The sequence below is a fragment of the Schistocerca cancellata genome, chromosome 2 (genome assembly GCF_023864275.1).
Source record: "Schistocerca cancellata isolate TAMUIC-IGC-003103 chromosome 2, iqSchCanc2.1, whole genome shotgun sequence".
In the NCBI taxonomy this organism is placed as follows: Eukaryota; Metazoa; Arthropoda; class Insecta; order Orthoptera; family Acrididae; genus Schistocerca; species Schistocerca cancellata.
Window position 1 is genome coordinate 321,960,154 of NC_064627.1, and position 18,357 is coordinate 321,978,510.

An 18,357-nucleotide genomic window follows, 5' to 3' on the forward strand; every position below is an offset into this window, starting at 1 on the left:
AGTGCCTTTAGTAGTTTGAATCTTTTATTTAGCTGGCAGTAGTGGCGCTCGCTGTATTGCAGTAGTTCGAGTAACGAAGATTGTTGTGAGGTAAGTGATTTGTGAAAGGTATAGGTTATTGTTAGTCAGGGCCATTCTTTTGTAGGGATTATTGAAAATCAGATTGCGTTGCGCTAAAAAATATTGTGTGTCATTTTAGTGTTGATCAGAAGAGGTAAAGAGCGAAATGTCTGAGTACGTTCAAATAACGTAAGGGGTTAACCAGCATAGTAATTCAATAATTTTTCTAAGGTGACGTTTTAATGTGTCGTGGCCGGCTCGTTCGTCAGACTTAAGGCCTCTGGATTTTTTCTTGTTGGGATTCGTAAAGGACATTGACTGTAAAGACGTTGCAGCGACACCTGAAGATATGCGAGAGAGAATGTCAGAGTATGTGCCTCAATAAGTGCTGAAGTGATAACTAATACCACACAATCCATGATAAGAAGATTGCAGATGTTCGTGTCACCTTTTTGACTTTCATTTACCTTCAAAGACCTTACTGTTACGCATCATTGGATTTGTCTCGATAGCCGCTATCTGAAAACAAGTACCAATCTATAGTATCCCATTAAAAAAATAAGTTGACTTTCATACGTCTGATGCGACCCCAACTAGCAACAAAAAACCAACGCCATACTATGTCCCCCATTGTCCCATGTAACATTTGTCCCACAAACTCTTTAGCTACTATCATTCTTTCGGAGCAATTCTTGCTGGCAATAGTTAGTGACTCACCCTGTACATATACTGGGGCTTTGCTTGGTTAATAGGAAGCGAGGACGTTGTTCCCAGGTAGGCGACCCCATGCCACGTCAATAATATGCCACGCTGCGACCTCCACGTGCCATGCTGCCAAGACTATAATCTTCTGACATAATGCACCATATTATGTATATCAGATACACATTGTAACATTGATGGCATATTCGCTCAGTTACTGAATTAACTATTCCTTGATGCCTGAGGATGTGTGTTAGTAATATATCCCTTATTTTAAGCAACTGTGCAATATACACTACTGGTCATTAAACTTGCTACACCACGAAGATGACGTGCTACAGACGCGAAATTTAACCGACAGGAAGAAGAAGCTGTGATATTCAAATGATTAGATTTTCAGAGCATTCACCCAAGACTGGTACGTACAACGTGCTGACATAAGGAAAGTTTCCAACCGATTTATCATACACAAGCAATTGCCCGGCGCTGCATGGTGAAACGTTGTTGTGATGCCTCGTGTAAGGAGGAGAAATGCACACCATTACGTTTCCGACATTGATAAAGGACGGATTGTAGCCTATTGCGATTGCGGTTTATCGTCTCGCGACATTGCTGCTCGCGTTGTTCGAGATCAAATGACTGTTAGCAGAATATGGAATCGGTGGGTTCAGGAGGGTAATACGGAACGCCGTGCTGGATCCCAACGGCCTCGTATCAGTAGCAGTCGAGATGACAGGCATCTTATCCGCATGGCTGTAACGGATCGTGCAGCCACGTCTCGATCCATGAGTCAACAGATGGGGACGTTTGCAAGACAACAACCATCTGCACGAACAGTTCGACGACGTCTGCAGCAGCATGGACTATCAGCTCGGAGACCGTGGCTGCGGTTACCCTTGACGCTGCATCACCGACAGTAGAGCCTGCGATGGTGTACTCAACGACGAACCTGGGTGCACGAATGGCAAAACGTCATTTTTTCGGATGAATCCAGGTTCTGTTTACAGCATCATGATGGTCGCATCCGTGTTTGGCGACATCGCGGCGAACGCACATTGGAAGCGTGTATTCGTCATCGCCATACTGGCGTATCATCCGGCGTGATGGTATGGGGTGCCATTGGTTACACGTCTCGGTCACCTCTTGTTCGCATTGACGGCACTTTGAACAGTGAACGTTTCATTTCAGATGTGTTACGACCCGTGGCTCCACCCTTCATTGGATCCCTGCGAAATCCTACATTTCAGCAGGATAATGCACGACCGCATGTTGCAGGCCCTGTACAGGCCTTTCTGGATACAGAAAATGTTCGACTGCTGCCCTGGCCAGCACATTCTCTAGATTTCTCACTAATTGAAAACGTCTGGTCAATGGTGGCCGAGCAACTGGCTCGTCACAATACGCCAGTCACTACTCTTGATGAACTGTGGTATCGTGTTAACGCTACATGGGCAGCTGTACCTCTACACGCCATCCAAGCTCTGTTTGGCTCAACGCCAAGGCGTATCAAGGCCGTTATTACGGCCAGAGTTGGTTGATCTGGGTACTGATTTCTCAGGATCTATGCACCCAAACTGCGTGAAAATGTAGTCACATGTCAGTTCTAGTATAATATATTTGTCCAATGAATACCCATTTATCATCGGCATTTCTTCTTGGTGTAGCAATTTTAATGGCCAGTACTGTAGATTATCTCTCCGTGATACGATTCAGGACCTGTTCATTGATTATTGGATCTATGCATTGAATTTTCATCTTTGCTCCGTAACATTTTAAAATCTTAGACTGTCTTTTTGGTTGCACTGTAGTCTACGTTTAGCAATGAATGAACCAATTACTAATACGCAGCGGTATGACGTTTTTTAAATTACACCCTGTATTTTTTATTCGATACTTCATTTCCTCTCCTAAAGATCTATTCAAAAATGTATCACCGTGTACCATTCACTGAAACACAACGCTATTAATTACATAAACAACACTGAGGTTGAAACCCAGCTCGCGCTATTCGTACACGAGACTCAGAGGGCTATAGACACGGGTTCACAGGTAGATGCCGTGTTTCTTGACTCCCTCAAGGCGTTCGATGCAGTTCCCCACAGTCGTTTAATGAACAAAGTAAGAGCATATGGACTATCAGACCAATTGTGTGATTGGATTGAAGAGTTCCTAGATAACAGAACGCAGCATGTCATTCTCAATGGAGAAAAGTCTTCCGAAGTAAGAGTGATTTCAGGTGGGCCGCAGGGGAATGTCATAGGACCGTTGCTATTCACAATTTACATAAATGACCTTGTGGATAACATCGGAAGTTCACTGAGGCTTTTTGCAGATGATGCAGTGGTGTATCGAGAGGTTGTAAAAATGGAAAATTGTACTGAAATGCAGGAGGATCTGCAGCGAATTGACGCATGGTGCAGGGAATGGCAATTGAATCTCAATGTAGACAAGTGTAATGTGCTGCGAATACATAGGAAGATACATCCCTTATCATTTAGCTCCAAAATAGCAGGTCAGCAACTGGAAGCAGTTAATTCCATAGATTATCTGGGAGTACGCATTAGGAGTGATTTAAAATGGAATGATCATATAAAGTTGATCGTCGGTAAAGTTGATGCCAGACAGATTCATTGGAAGAATCCTAAAGAAATACAATACGAAAACAAAGGAAATAGCTTACAGTACGCTTGTTCGCCCACTGCTTGAATACTGCTCACCGGTATGAGATGCGTACCAGACAGGGTTGATAGAAGAGATAGAGAAGATCCAACGGAGAGCTGCGCGCTTCGTTACAGGATCATTTAGTAATAGCGAAAGCGTTACGGAGATGATAAATAAACTCCAGTGGAAGACTCTGCAGGAGAGTCGCTCAGTAGCTCGGTGCGGGCTTCTGTTAAAGTTTCGAGAACATACCTTCACCGAAGAGTCGAGCAGTATATTGCTCCCTCCCACGTATATCTCGCGAAGAGACCATGAGGATAAAATCAGAGAGATTAGAGCCCACACAGAAGCATACCGACAATCCTTCTTTCCACGAACGATACGAGACTGGAATAGAAGCGAGAACCGATAGAGGTACTCAAGAGTACCCTCCGCCACACACAGTCAGTATGGATGTAGATGTAGATGTAGATGTAGACGCTCCCAGCGCTTAGTGCAGGTACTCGGGGTAATCGAACTCATCCACATGCTGACTTTGACAGAGAACAAATGTAAACATAAGCAGAATGCACTCCAGTCATTCCGTCAACAATCGTCAGTTAAAGAGTTGTGGGAGTAGAATCTACACCAACGAAGATAAGGTAGAAATGCTACTCAGCTATGAGAAATATAAGTTAGCAGAACAGTAACTGTAATACGTTTTATTATATACGGGTCCATTTAGTACGGTACTTTAGTCCTTTTAAATACTGTTGCGTAGGGAAGGCATACAGTAAAGGCTGTCCTTCCTACAAACTGCATCGACATAACGTTTCTGTTATTATTATTGTTATTGGTGTTGTTGTTGTTGTTGTTGTTGTTGTTGAAGGTAGACGAAATACTACGCAGGCAGCAGAACAGTACAGAGAGCGATATCGTGACAAGAACCCACCTTTCCGACGGATGTTTTCTCGTCTTGCTGCGACGCTTCGAGAAACGGAAATTTTCAACCCACGATGGCTTGGACAGGTGGACCATCAGCGTCAATGGAGAGTTAACGTCTGGTGTGGGATGCTTGGTTCTGCAATTATTGGCCCTTATTTCATCAATGGTAGTCTAAACGCCACAGCGTATGCCAACTTTCTCAGACGAATTCTTCCTTATATTGTGGAAGAAGTGCCGCTAAGAACCAGAATGCTTATGTGGCATCAGCGCGATGGTCAAGGTAAATGGGACACGCTGTATATTGTCGAACGTTTTTTTCAGGCTGACAAAGCCTCTGAACGATTTTTCTTTAGTCTTGCTTCCATTATCAACGTCTGAATTGCCTTTAGCTTTTATAAAGCCAAACTGATCGTCATCTAACGTACCCACAATTTCCTTTCCTATTTTTCTGTATGTTATTCTTGTCAGTGACTGGGATGCATGAGCTGTTAACCTGACTGTGCGATAATTGTCACAACTGTCAGCTCTTGCAATCTTCGAAATTGTGTGTACTCGTATGATATTTTTCCGAAAGTCAGATGATATGTCGCCAGACTCATACATTCTACGCACCAACATGAAAAGCAGTTTTGTTGCCACTTGCCTCAATGATTTTAGAAATTCTGATGGAATGTTATCTATCCCTTCTGCCTTATTTGATCTTAATCTATAGTTATTACTTTTCCAGTACATTTTAAGTAGACTTGACTGCACACCGCTCACAGTAATATTTCTTTCTGATTTGATGGGGTGGATTTAAAAAGAAGGGACACATTTTGACAAACACAGTCCAGATCGCTAAGTTCACTGGCTTTCAAAACCACAAGAGGTTTTGAAGAGCTCATTCTCCCATTGAAAGTATTACAAGGATAGTTTCGTACACGTTTTGAGCACACTTTTCGAGACCGTTTGCCGATTCAGTTGCAAGAACTCATGTGCATGTGCGGATGTAACAGATCGAGCAGCAAGGTAATTCTCGTTTTAAAGACAAATCGTTTTAAGTTAAAATAGTTCAGAATGTCTACAATGCTTTCCTTAGGTAGATTTTTGACGTCTCCATAATTAGGTCGGAAAAGTTTTACAATATTTCGATCAACATATGTGCGTGAAAGACCGTTTTAGATTATGAAAGTAAATAAATCACGATTATATGGCAACCTAAGTACGAAGCTATGTGAAATTATCTGTTTCTGTCCGTATGCCGACAGTTTGTTCAAATGGCTCTGAGCACTATGGGACTTAACTGCTGATGTCATCAGTCTCCTAGAACGTAGAACTACTTAAACCTAACTAACCTAAGGGCATCACACACATCCATACCTGAGGCAGGATTCGAACCTGCGACCGTAGCGGTTTCGCGGTTCCAGACTGAAGCGCCTAGGACCGCCTGGCCACAATGGCCGGCGACAGTTTGTACCAGTGTCTCCAGTGCGCCAGAATAATTAAGTAATTACTGAAAATTTGTTTTGTTTGTGATCTATGTTGCTGAGAAACGCGAAGTAGTAAACCAGGTATGGAATGCGCTGCACTGCCCTTCAAATGCAGCGCGCTCGCCGATTCAACTTATTCCCCTCCTCGCGCTCATACAGTGTCGTGTTCGTGCGAGAATGCGCATCGTGAAAACTTTATGGCACTCGTGTCAGGGCATGGCACCTGAACTAAAGCATTTCCTGCAGGGTAAAGAATGTCTGAATATGCTGTTAAGCCAAACTAGTAAATAAATTAATACACAACCTGTAACGGTTTATCTGGACATTAAGTTCTCCCTTTGTGCATGACTTCCGCGTTTATGCTAGCTCACCACAACGTTGGGATGACAGATTTACTTCAAACTTTGTACACCTTTAGTAGTCCACTAAAACAACATAATCTGCAAGCAATAAGGAGCACTACTCTGGAAATTCCGAGAAAATCGCAAGAGAAGTTTTACCCGTATGTTATGTAGCTTATGTATCTCTGCGTAGGTGCCGGGCGTTAGAGTTCATGGTGGTCAAGTGATTAGCATCCGAGCTTCGTAAGAAGAACGTGTATGACGCGGTGGTTTGACTCCCGCTCAAACTTAATTATTAACCTATTTTTTTCATCATTGGTCATATTATTTAATTTTCAAAATGTCAGTAAGATGTGTTTTCCCATATAAAATCTGAACACTCCCTGTAGACGAGAGAAAATTGCATTCATTCGATGTAGTAGATGCCATTTGAATTTATGTCTGTGTGAAAAATACCATCCTGCGACGTGTAATGTCGGGAGCCCATCTGACGAGTAATTGTACATTACTCGTGTGGTGTGGCATATTGTGGATTACTTCATTAATGACTGTGAATAACGTCATTCACATCATTATTTATGGATGTTTGACTATGGATTTCTAAACCATTCCCTCGTTCTTGAAAATTTAATTTAAAAAAATAATACATAGTGAACTAACATAATTATGAAATTCACTACAACTTCCGAAAGTGTTCGTGTTTTTTTCATTACATTATCTCTTGAATGTCATATAAATTAAATAATGCCACGCGGATTGAGGTGCCTTGCCACTGTTCGCGCGGCTCCTCTCATCGGAGGTTCCAGTTAGTTAGTTTAAGTTAGATTAAGTAGTGCGTAAGGCTAGGAACCGATTACCTCAGCAGCTTGGTCCCAGAGGAACTTACAACAATCTACAAAAATGGTTCAAATGGCACTAAGCACTATGGGACTTAACATCTGAGGTTATCAGTCCCCTAGACTTAGAACTACTTAAACCTAACTAATGTAAGGACATCACACACATCCATGCCCGAGGCAGGATTCGAACCTCCGACCGTAGCAGTAGCTCTGTGCCGGACTGAAGCTCCTAGAACCGCTCGGGCACAGCGGTCGGCTCAACAATCTACAACAACAATTAAATAATGTGACGAAAAATTATAGATTATAAATAGGTGTTGGGAGGATTCGAATCATTGCCTCGTCCACGATCCGTTTGCAATGCTCGAATGCTAACCACTACTTTGGTTTTGATCTCATTTTGTTTGTCATTGTTTGTTGTGAACGCACCATGACATCCGTTCAAGTTCATCGTTGATCCATTCACTCGGGTCTTTTTTTAATTATTATTACAGAGGGCAGTTAACAGTCTGAACGAACACGCTGAACTACCGTGCCGGCGACCACTTGACCACGAAGACCTGTAACGGCCGGGAACTCCGCACAGATACATCGGTGACATAATAGTCACGTAAAAATTCTCTTGCGATTTACACAAGTAGAGAACCTTGTTACTTGTACATTATGTTGTTTTAATGGCCAACAAAAGGTCTACAAAGTTCGAAGTACACTACTGGCCATTAAATTGCTACACCACGAAGATGACGTGCTACAGACGCGAAATTTACCCGCCAGGAAGACGATGCTGTGATATGCAAATGATAAGCTTTTCAGAGCATTCACACAAGGTTGGCGCCGGTGGCGACACATACAACGTGCTGACATGACGAAAGTTTCCACCCGATTTCTCATACACAAACGGCAGTTTACCGGCGTTGCCTGATGAAACGTTGTTGTGATGCCTCGTCTAAGGTGGAGAAAGGCGTACCATCAAGTTTCTGACTTTGATAAAGGTCTGATTGTAGCCTATCGCGATTGCGGTTTGTCGTATCGTGACATTGCTGCTCGCGTTGGTCGAGATCCAATGACTGTTAGCAGAATATGGAATCGGTGGGTTCAGCCGAGTAATACGGAACGTCGTGCTGGATCCCAATGGGCTCGTATCACTATCAGTCGAGATGACAGGCATCTTATGCGCATGGCTGTAACGGATCGTGCAGCCACGTGTCGATCCCTGGGTCAAGAGATGGGGACGTTTGCAAGACAAAAACCATCTGTACGAACAGTTCGACGACGTTTGCAGCAGCATGGACTATCAGCTCCGAGACCATGGCTGCGGTTACCCTTGACGCTGCATCACAGACAGGAGCGCCTGCGACGAACCTGGGTGCACGAATGTTAAAACGTCATTTTTTCGGATGATCCAGGTTCTGTTTACAGCATCATGATGGTCGCATCCGTGTTTAGCGACATCGCGGTGAACGCACATTGGAAGCGTATATTCGTCTTCGCCATACTGGCGTATCATCCGGCGTGATGGTATGGGGTACCATTGGTTACACGTCTCGGTCACCTCTTGTTCTCATTGTCGGCACTTCGAGCTGTGGACGTTACATTTCAGATGTGTTACGACCCGTGGCTCTACCCTTCATTCGATCCCTGCGAAACCCTACATTTCAGCAGGATAATGCACTACCGCATGTTGCAGGTCCTGTACTGGCCTTTCTGGATACAGAAAATGTTCGACTGCTGCCCTGGCCAGCACATTCTCCAGATTTCTCACCAATTGAAAACGTCTGGTCAATAGTGGCCGAGCAACTGGCTCGTCAAATACGCCAGTCACTACTCTTGATGAACTGTGGTATCGTGTTGAAGCTGCATGGGCAGCTGGACCTGTACACGCCATCCAAGCTCTGTTTGACTCAATGCCCAGGCGTATCAAGGCCGTTATTACGGCCAGAGGTGGTTGTTCTGGGTTCTTATTTCTCAGGACCTATGCACCCAAATTTCGTGGAAATGTAATCACATGTCAGTTCTAGCGTAATATATTTGTCCAATGAATACCCACTTATCATCTACATTTCTCCTTGGTGTAGCAATTTTAATGGCTAGTAGTGTAAATCCGTGATCCCGACGTCGTGGCCGCCCCTTGATAAGTACATCTACATAAACGAGAACACAGCTCAGTGCAGACAGCACAAAGCAAATGAGCAAGATAAGTATCAAGTGTTATCCTGCCACAGTCACGGTGCTTGCGTTCCTCGCCGTCGTTCTTTTTTTTTTTTAAGCTACGTAACAGGAAACGTCGCGTTCCGCCGTTACGTGGCCGGTGTTTAGCATATCGCTGGCACAAGAAGTGGCCAGTGGGAGTTCCCACAGTTCCACAGTGCTAGCAGAGCGCCGGCGTACCTGCGTACGAGGTGAGCATGCCGCGCAGCTCCGGCTGGCTGATCTCGCCCACGTAGGTGACCACGGAGGACTCCATGAAGCCGACGCTGAGGCCCAGCACGGCGCAGGCGGCGTACAGCGCCTCGGGCCGCGCCGCCCAGTAGAAGACGAGCCAGCCGGCGAGCAGCGGCGCGTTCACCAGCAGCATCGAGCGCTTGCGGCCGAGCGTCTCGAGCAGCGCGCCCGCCACCACCGCCCCCACCGGCTGGCAGATGTACGCGATGCTGCCTGAAACACACACCGAGCCGAGGGCGCTCCTGTCACACACGTCCAGCAGCACCAGCAACCACTTCACACTAGAGATGGGCAAAACTGTTCTTTTCAAAGATTGGATCAGAACTGTTCACTCCCTGAAATGAATTAGCTCTTTTTCATGACTCACCACTCATTTACAATAGAAAATAAATGGAAGGCACATTGCCCTGTAAACTTGGTTTATTCCAGTACTATACCTGTATTTTGATCTTATTTGATCCTATTTTGAAGTAACACAGATAATGAGTAAGAATTTTGTATTGTTTATTGAAATTTCCACGATATGACAAAGTTTTTGATTATTGATTTATTTTGCACTATCGTGGTTTTCTGGGTGATCGGAAAATGTTGTAACTTGAGATTTACATTAACAATATATTTGGCTATAATGTATTAAAATTTCATTAACCTCATACAAATACATCGCAAGCCATATATTTTTAAAGTGAACGTTTCCTTCCGAAGATGCCTAAAATTGCAAAATCCGTACCAGAATAAGAAAAAAAAATATAAATTTGACTGTAAAACGAAAGTGCTGCATATAGCCTTACGCAGAATAAAACAAGGAAAATATTGGTGTATCACATTTTGCGATACGTTTATTGGTTCGCTTGTAATTAAAGCGTAAATTTGAGTGTCCATAATAAAAATCCTATAGTAAGAGGAGTCATCAGGAACCTAATCTAATCAGTTTAAACAAATAAAAATAAAATAAAAACAATTGATGTATACATAACATAATAATGTAATATACATAGCGGTATTACTACGAAGAACAATATCCAGTAGGGACGAACTCCGATGCAGAGGCGCTGAATCGAGCAGGTCGAGCCGCGAGCTGTATTACTGCGTGAGCTGAGATGGCAGAGACCAGAGTGACACCTGAGTCGCTTTGCTCAATGCTCTGGCTAGAGTCGAGACGGTGGGGTGAGCGTTGAGCGGGCGAGTTCTGTGGGAGGGGGGGAGCGGTGAACTCACCCGCTCCGAGACAAATCGTCCGTTCCCTTGAGAGCAGGTTGTTGCAAGTAGTTCCTATGTTATCCGCTAGGTGGCTCTCTGTCCTGTTGCTCGCATCAACTGCCCAGAGGGCAGGACGTGTGACTGAAACAATCGCCGACAGAGTGCGATGCGAAGTTAAGCTGCGCCAGACACTGCAAGCAGCAGACGACGCACAGAGACGGCACGGCATATGTGAAACACAAAATCCAATGGGGCACTGCACAATGCAGGCAGCCAAGGTAGAAGCAGGGCAGAGGCCGGCGCTGGCTGTGTTGTGTGGCGTGCACTGTGCTCTGACCAGCAGAGGCGCTGCTGATATGCTCCGTCTCTCTCTCTCTCTCTCTCTCTCTCTCTCTCTCTCTCTCTCTCTCTCTCTGCCGTGGGAAATGTTTGGAGCTACCGTTCCTTTTTTTCTGAATCACTGATTGTTCACTCCTTTGAAAGATTCAACTCTATGAATTAGTTCAAGAGCGGATCCCCCATCTCTACTTCACACGTTTTATCGAGAGCAGTTTACAAGTTGAGAACACGTGAGAGGATAGTAACATAGCTCAAACTTCCTGGCAGATTAGAACTGTGTGCCGGACCGGGACTCGAACTCGGGACCTTTGCCTTTCGCGGGCAAGTACTCTACCAACTGAGCTACCCAAGCACAACTCACACCCCGTCCTCACAGCTCAGTTGGCAGAGCACTTGCCCGCGAAAGGCGAAGGTCCCGAGTTCGAGTCTCGGTCCGGCGCACAGTTTTTATCTTCCAGGAAGTTTCATATCAGTGCACACTCCGCTGCAGAGTGAAAATCTCATTCTGAGAAGATAACTCAAGGTTCCGTCAGACACAGTGTAGTGCATACAAGGTGTACATCATATGCAATCTGGACTTCGAGCAAGCAGTAGCGGAAACCAAAGAAGAAATTAGTAAAGTTCAGGGAGATGAAATAAAAACTGATTTTTGCTGATGACATTAGAATCCTGTCACAGACAATAAAGAATATGGAAGAGCAGTTGAGTAGTGTGGACGTTGTCTTGAAGAGAGGATGAGAGTATAAGATGAACTTTAACAAGAACAAAACGAGGATAATGGAGTGTAGTTGAATTAAGTCAGGCGAATCTCATGGAATTGGATTAGGAAACGAGACGCTAAAAGCAGTAGATTCGTTTTGTTATATGGGCAGTAAAAGTAGGGAGGGTATAACATGCAAACTGGCAATGGCAAGAAATGCATTCTGAAGAAATTTTTTAACATCAATATAGCTCTATACGTTGGAAGTAGTTTCTGAAGATATGTGTGTGGAGAGTAGCATTATTGAAGGAACTGAAACGTGGATTTTTTTACTATCAAAAACAGTCTTGATCACAATCTATTTATTACGGTGACTGGTTTCGACCACTACTGTGGTCATCTTCATCTTCAGACCAATGAGTAAGAACAAGCTTCTGATGGTAAATCATTACTAGTGATTTACCACCAGAAGGAGGCTCCCAAAATATATTCAAAATTAATGAAACGTGGATGACAAACACTTCCGACAAGAAGAGAATAGTGGATTGTCAGTTGGGGTGCTACAGAAGTCTGCAGATCAGAGGCGTGTACCATATAATTAATGAGGAGGCACTGCATAGAATTGAGGAGAAAAGAAATTCTTGGTACAGCTTGACTAAAAGAAGGTGTCGTTGGGTAGGACACATCCTGAGACATCAATGTATCACCATTATAGTACTAGAGGCACGTGTGGGGTAAAAATTACAGAAGGAAACCAAGAGATGGCTACAGTAAGCAGATTCGGAAGAATGTAGGTTGCAGTATTTATTCGGAGGTGGAGAGGCTTATACAGGATAGAGTAGAGTGGAGGGGTCCATCAAACCAGTCTTCGGACTCAAGACCACAACAACATGAACAACATTATACCATTTCTGTCCTCGCAGTGCCGGCCGCTGTGGCCGAGTGCTTCTAGGCGCTTCAGTCCGGAACCACGCGGCTGCTACAGTCGCAGGTTCGAATGACGCCTCGGGCATGGATGCGTCTGATGTCCTTAGATTTGTTAGGTTTAAGTAATTCTAAGTCTAGGGGACTGATGACCTCAGATGTTAGGTCCCATAGTGCTTAGAGCCATTTGAACAGTTTTTGTCCTCGCAATGCCATCGTCCTCATGGCTGTTAAGGACACAAGAACCAGTTTCCAGCATCAGGTGGAAGGAGGATTCGTTCAGTCTTGAGATCTTTCCATAAACAGTCTAGATTGGGTTAAGGATTTAGTGACATCACCAGGAATCGGACCCATAACTTCAGTAGGGCTTTTGAACCTGTACTGCGTTCAAACATTACGGAATAGCTCAAAGAAAACAATCTGTTGATACACAACCAGCATGTATTCAGAAAATATCTCTCTTCTGACGTTATTCACACGAAGCAATGAGTGTTATCGAAAAGGCTTCTCAAGTTGACTCCATATTTCTGGATTTGCATATGTCTTCTGAAATCCGTTCCATTGGCTCTTTTGGGCTCTCTTCGCCTTTTCTACACTTCTTAGCACCTGTGCCTATCGGTGCATCTGTGATTTTGACTCTGGGTAGGAGGAGGAACAGTAGAAGGTTTCATTAGATAACTATAGTGAATTTTAGATCGAAAAACTGTTCGTTAAGAGTATGTTCATTTGTATTTACCGTGATTTTCGCTTGATTTCCGCTTACATCGGGAACTGCCGATTGCTAACACATCGTTGATGTTTTTCTGCATTGGACACTGATAATTTTGGTCTAATTTTCAGTTGTTCTTCAGCACTACGTATTTCTGATGTTTTCAATAGCACACTTTTTACGCACACCACTGTTTTTTGTTTGTTTTTCTACTTCTAACTGTGGTGTGCGTAAAAAGTGTGATGTGAAAAACATACGAAATACTTAGTGCTGCCGAACAACTACACCAAAATTATCAGTGTCTAATGCAGAAAAACATCAGCGATGTGCTAGCAGACGGCATTTCCCGACGTAAGAGGAAATCAAGCGAAAATCACCGTAAGTGCAAATCAACATATTCTTAACGAACTGTTTTCCGATCTAAAAGCAAATCAAAATGTAAATAACTTAATTACGGACCACTTTTGATGCTTTACCTCAATAAAGCGAAACGCGTTTGATGAAAAAAAAAATCACGCATCTTCGTAGTTGCAACGACATAACAGAAATATACTCAAGAATTTTAAAGCAACTACGGACAATATGGCCACACAAATGAAGAAATCAAAGCCATAGTAGCACTTTGACGTTCAGTTGTTGTATTTTCTCAACTTACATTTTCCGTTTCACACATCTATAGACATATTAATCACGTTTATTCGTGCCTATGCTATATTTCTGTTTCCCATTCTATATTTCTATCTTCCTTCTCCTACTCCTTTTGTCGTCTACTAGAGAGAGTGTGTGAGCGTCTGTGTGTGAAGTTTCCATATATGACGGACATTCCGAAAGTCAGTTTCGTCACTGCGTTTTAAAGAGATGGTAGTACACCTGGCGACACAAACAAACGCCGTATGTATCCACACCCGTTGCTGTTTCTACGACGGAAGAGGCTAGTGGAAGTGGAATGACGCACGCGAAGAGCGCCAAACAAGAGAGAGTAGGAGAAGACCGGTATCCCCGAAGTTAGTTGAGTACATATCGCTATGGCAGACGAACGTGTACTGATAACGTGGTCGCCAGTGAAAGTTCGCCGTATTTCCGTTATGAAATGGTTCAAATGGCTCTGAGCACTATGGGACTTAACATCTGCGGTCATTAGTCCCCTAGACTTAGAACTACTTAAACCTAACTAACCTAAGGACTTCACACACATCCATGCCCGAGGCAGGATTTGAACCTGCGACCGTAGCGGTCGCGCGGTTCCAGACTGAAGCGCCTAGAACCGATCGGCCACACCGGCCGGCTTCCGTTAAGAATGCGCACGTAGAACTAGTGTGTCCATCATCCATAAACGCCTACAGACCGCGTATGGTGACGTTATATCTCGTCAAATGGTTGGTGGCTGGTGGTGCATCGGAAACCCGTCGGGCTTTCACCCGTTCCCTGCACTGAAAGCCACGTTCTCGGGACATAAGTTCCAAGCCAGTGCTGAGGTGGAGTAGGCTGTGCGACAATTCCTTGCATCGCAATACAGAGTGGTTTCTTCAAAGTGACTGCCCGCCAAGACCGATGTCGGTGGCGACAAAGTCGGTGGCGGCAATGTCGAAAAACAGTGTAAGGTGTATAGTTCATGATGCCATTGTGTGTTTGTTTTTTATAAAAAAGTTTCCGTGCGAATAAAAATACGAAACTTACTTTCGCAACGTCCCTCGCATTTGGTTCACAGGCACGAGTTCTATGAATGGTAGCGGCAGTTTAGCCAACTTTCGTGTAGAACTTGTGTTCTGCTGAGCCAAAGAGAGATTACGGGAACTGGTCAGCAGCTATTGTATAGGCTGGTATAGGAAACCAGAACGTATTTCCTCTGGCTACTTTCGCTGCTACCTGTTGACCTCAGGTTGATAGCATGGAACGGCGTTGTACACTGGGGTGATGATCTCTGTTGTGGTCATCTCTATTAATGTGAGTTAGGGAGTTGAAATATGTAAGATCTTACTAATTTACATACTAATGCGTCCTTTAAAATCTAACCATAGCAAATCATACCATATAATTATCTTCAGTTGGGGAGTGCTATCTAGTTTCTCAATAGTACCTTAAATCGAGTCTTTGTCCTTACGCAGCTTAGCGATAGGAGAGAGCCCTGGCCAATTTGTATCTCGTTTCAGTTAGTGTGAATCTCTTACGTGGAAATGTGTCTTATATTTCCTTATATTTTCTGTAAGCTCGTATTAGAATCCGATTTGATTCATTTCCCGAGTTTCGTGTCCCTTGTAGCTGTGAACTGGAGATTGCAAGCACGTCCTTCTCATGTGGTATACTAACCCTTTCCCCCCAGCAATTCATTCTTCTCTTATTGTAACAACTTTCTGCGCGAATTCAACTTTAATTTAGGTGAACATTTTTCGTAAATTCTGCGTTTTACACTATGGTTTTTTTTATGTGAGTTAGACCAAGTGCATTCCCTGCATGCAGTGAGTACTCAGCTCAACATTATTATTTGTTCAAGTTCGTTGTTTAACCTGTGTTTCAAATCGTGTGCCAATTTGCTTTATTTGCAAATGTTTCCGTAGTTTTCGTACTTCCGAAAGTGAGAACTTTTGTGCAAGTTACTGACGACACGGTTGACCGATAAAGCTAACTGTTCTCCAAACTCTTGTGCATGAGTTAGGTGTACGGTATTGTTCTTATGGTTTCTTCCCTCCGCGTGTGGGTTACTGGTACGACTGTGCGTGTAGTTCGACGAATCTTTGCTTTCTTATTTATCCTCCATTGTTTCCACGTATTAAGATATGAATTACGAAGTGGTATTGTAACAATTACCAGGTATCCCTTTGAGATTATTTTAGTGGATCCTGTTTTTGTAATCTAAATCAGTGAAGAAATGTTCAGTAGTGTCTCAGTTATGATATTAGCGTTATTCAACCTTACTCAACCTTTCACTCTGGCTCCTTCAAAGCCAGCTGATTACCAATGAAGATTTGGCTTTCTAATATTTTGTGTGTAGATTCGAGAGTCTTTAATTTGAATTTAATCAAATCTGGGAGATAATCTTAACTGATTTAATTACTCATCAACTCATACATTTAACTGATTGAGACTTACTCCATTCAAAAGAGGACTAGGCTCGCTTTCAGTCTGACTACAGAGTGGAATGCGTAGTTGAAAACGGGTAGGAATCACGTTCCACGCAAGTGGCTTCTAATTAAAGTCGCACCTATGGAGTATTGACTCAGTTTTGCAACTGGGTTCGTGATTTCTTGTCACAATTGTCACACTTCATAGAAACCGACGGGAAATCTAGTGAAACAGGTGTAATATCTGGGTTTCTCCAAGGTACTGTTACAGGCCCTCTGCTGTTCTTATCATTTACTGTCTAGCAGTCATCTTAGCCGAGGTCGTTAACGCACGACTGTGCGGGGACGCTAGTTTCGAATGTAAGCCAGTCTGGGTCTTGATGATGAATTAAAATTTTGCTGCCAATATTTGACTGGCAAGTGAGGGAGAGTTGGTGGAGTACATTCGAGATTAGCAATCTTTGCACTAATCTCGTGGATTTAATTCCAAACTTCACTACAGAGTTTCATGAAATGAGAGCACGTGACACTGTTGATGGTCATCTGTCCATTGGATGGGGACTTTAAACTCGGTGAGCCCATGGTGCTGTTCGTGAGTGGGTTATGTGCCTGCACTGTACGTCCACCCTCTCCCTTCTCTCATAATCATACACTACAATAAATTCACATCTTTTACAGTCGCTTACACTATAAATACGAGTATCATACGACAGAACTCCCAAATACCCATAAGGGAAAGGGGCCAAGGTGTACAGAGGAAGAACATTCTTTTCGAAAAGTGGCTGAAACGACCTCATTGGGATATCCCAGTCAACAATGTCATAAGACATTTACATTTTTACATCAGAAGATCAAACCTAATTACAAACCGACTAACGCAATACACCTGTATGGTGTAAAAAGTTGCACTTGATCCTGAACAATAAAAAATCAGTTAAATCTCGGTTATTTAATAAATTAGACATTTAGTCAACTAAATACCAAGAGAGTATAATCTTTGTTTGGTCGGCAGTCTTACGTAGGTTTGATGCGGACCGCTACAAAATTCCTCTCCAGTGCCAACTTCTTCACTTAAGAGTACAACTTAGCCCGTAAGTGCTCAATTATTTGTTCAATATATTCCTTCCCCTATGTTCAAAATATACCTTCCCCTACAGTTTTTACCCTCTAGTTACTTGATCTTTTAACACACATTCCATCATTCTGTCTCCTTTTCTTGTCAATGCTCTCCATATACACTGAAGCTCCAAAGAAACTGGTATAGGCATGCATATTCAATTGCAGAGATATGTAAACACGCAGAATACGGCGCTGTGGTTGGCAATGCCTATATAAGACAACAAGTTTCTAGTGCAGTCGTTAGATGGCTTACTGATGCTACTGATGCTATGAAGATTTAAATCGTGCTGTAGTCGGCACACGAGCGACGAGACACAGCATTTTCGAGGTAACGATGAAGTGGGGATTTTCCCGTACGGCCATTTCACGAGTGTACCGGGAATATCAGGAATCCGGTAAAATATCCTATCTCCAGCATCGCTGCGGCCGGAAAAAGATCCTACAAGAACGGAACCGACGACGACTGAAGAGAATCGTTCAGTGTGACAGAAATGCAACCCTTCCGCAAATTGCTGGAGATTTCAACGCTGGGCCATCGACAAGTGCAAACCATTCAACGAAACATAATCGATATGGGCTATCGGAGTCGAAGGCCCACTCGTGTACACTTGATGACTGCACGACACTAAGGTTTATGCCTCGCATGGGCCCGTCATAAGCGAAATTGGATTGTTGATGACTGGAAAAATGTTGCCTGGTCAGGCGAATCTTGTTTCAAATTGAATCGAGCGGGGCGACGTTTACGAATATGAAGACAGCCTCATAAATCCATGGATCCTGCATGTCAGCAGGGGACTGTTCAAGCTGGTGTACACTCTGTAATGGCGCGGGGCATGTGCAGTTGAAGTTATATGGAACCCCTGATACAT

At 43.6% G+C, this 18,357-nt stretch overlaps 1 protein-coding gene across 1 annotated transcript in view; it reads right to left on the reverse strand.

The window, feature by feature from the left end:
• The window catches only part of LOC126161697 (facilitated trehalose transporter Tret1-2 homolog), a 356,281-nt gene that overhangs the window by 71,360 nt on the left and 266,564 nt on the right, over nt 1-18,357 (reverse strand). Inside the window, exon 4 of the mRNA XM_049917716.1 lies at nt 9,385-9,651. Within this exon, the coding sequence (XP_049773673.1) occupies nt 9,385-9,651 (267 nt within the window). The remainder of the gene's footprint in view (nt 1-9,384; nt 9,652-18,357) is intronic.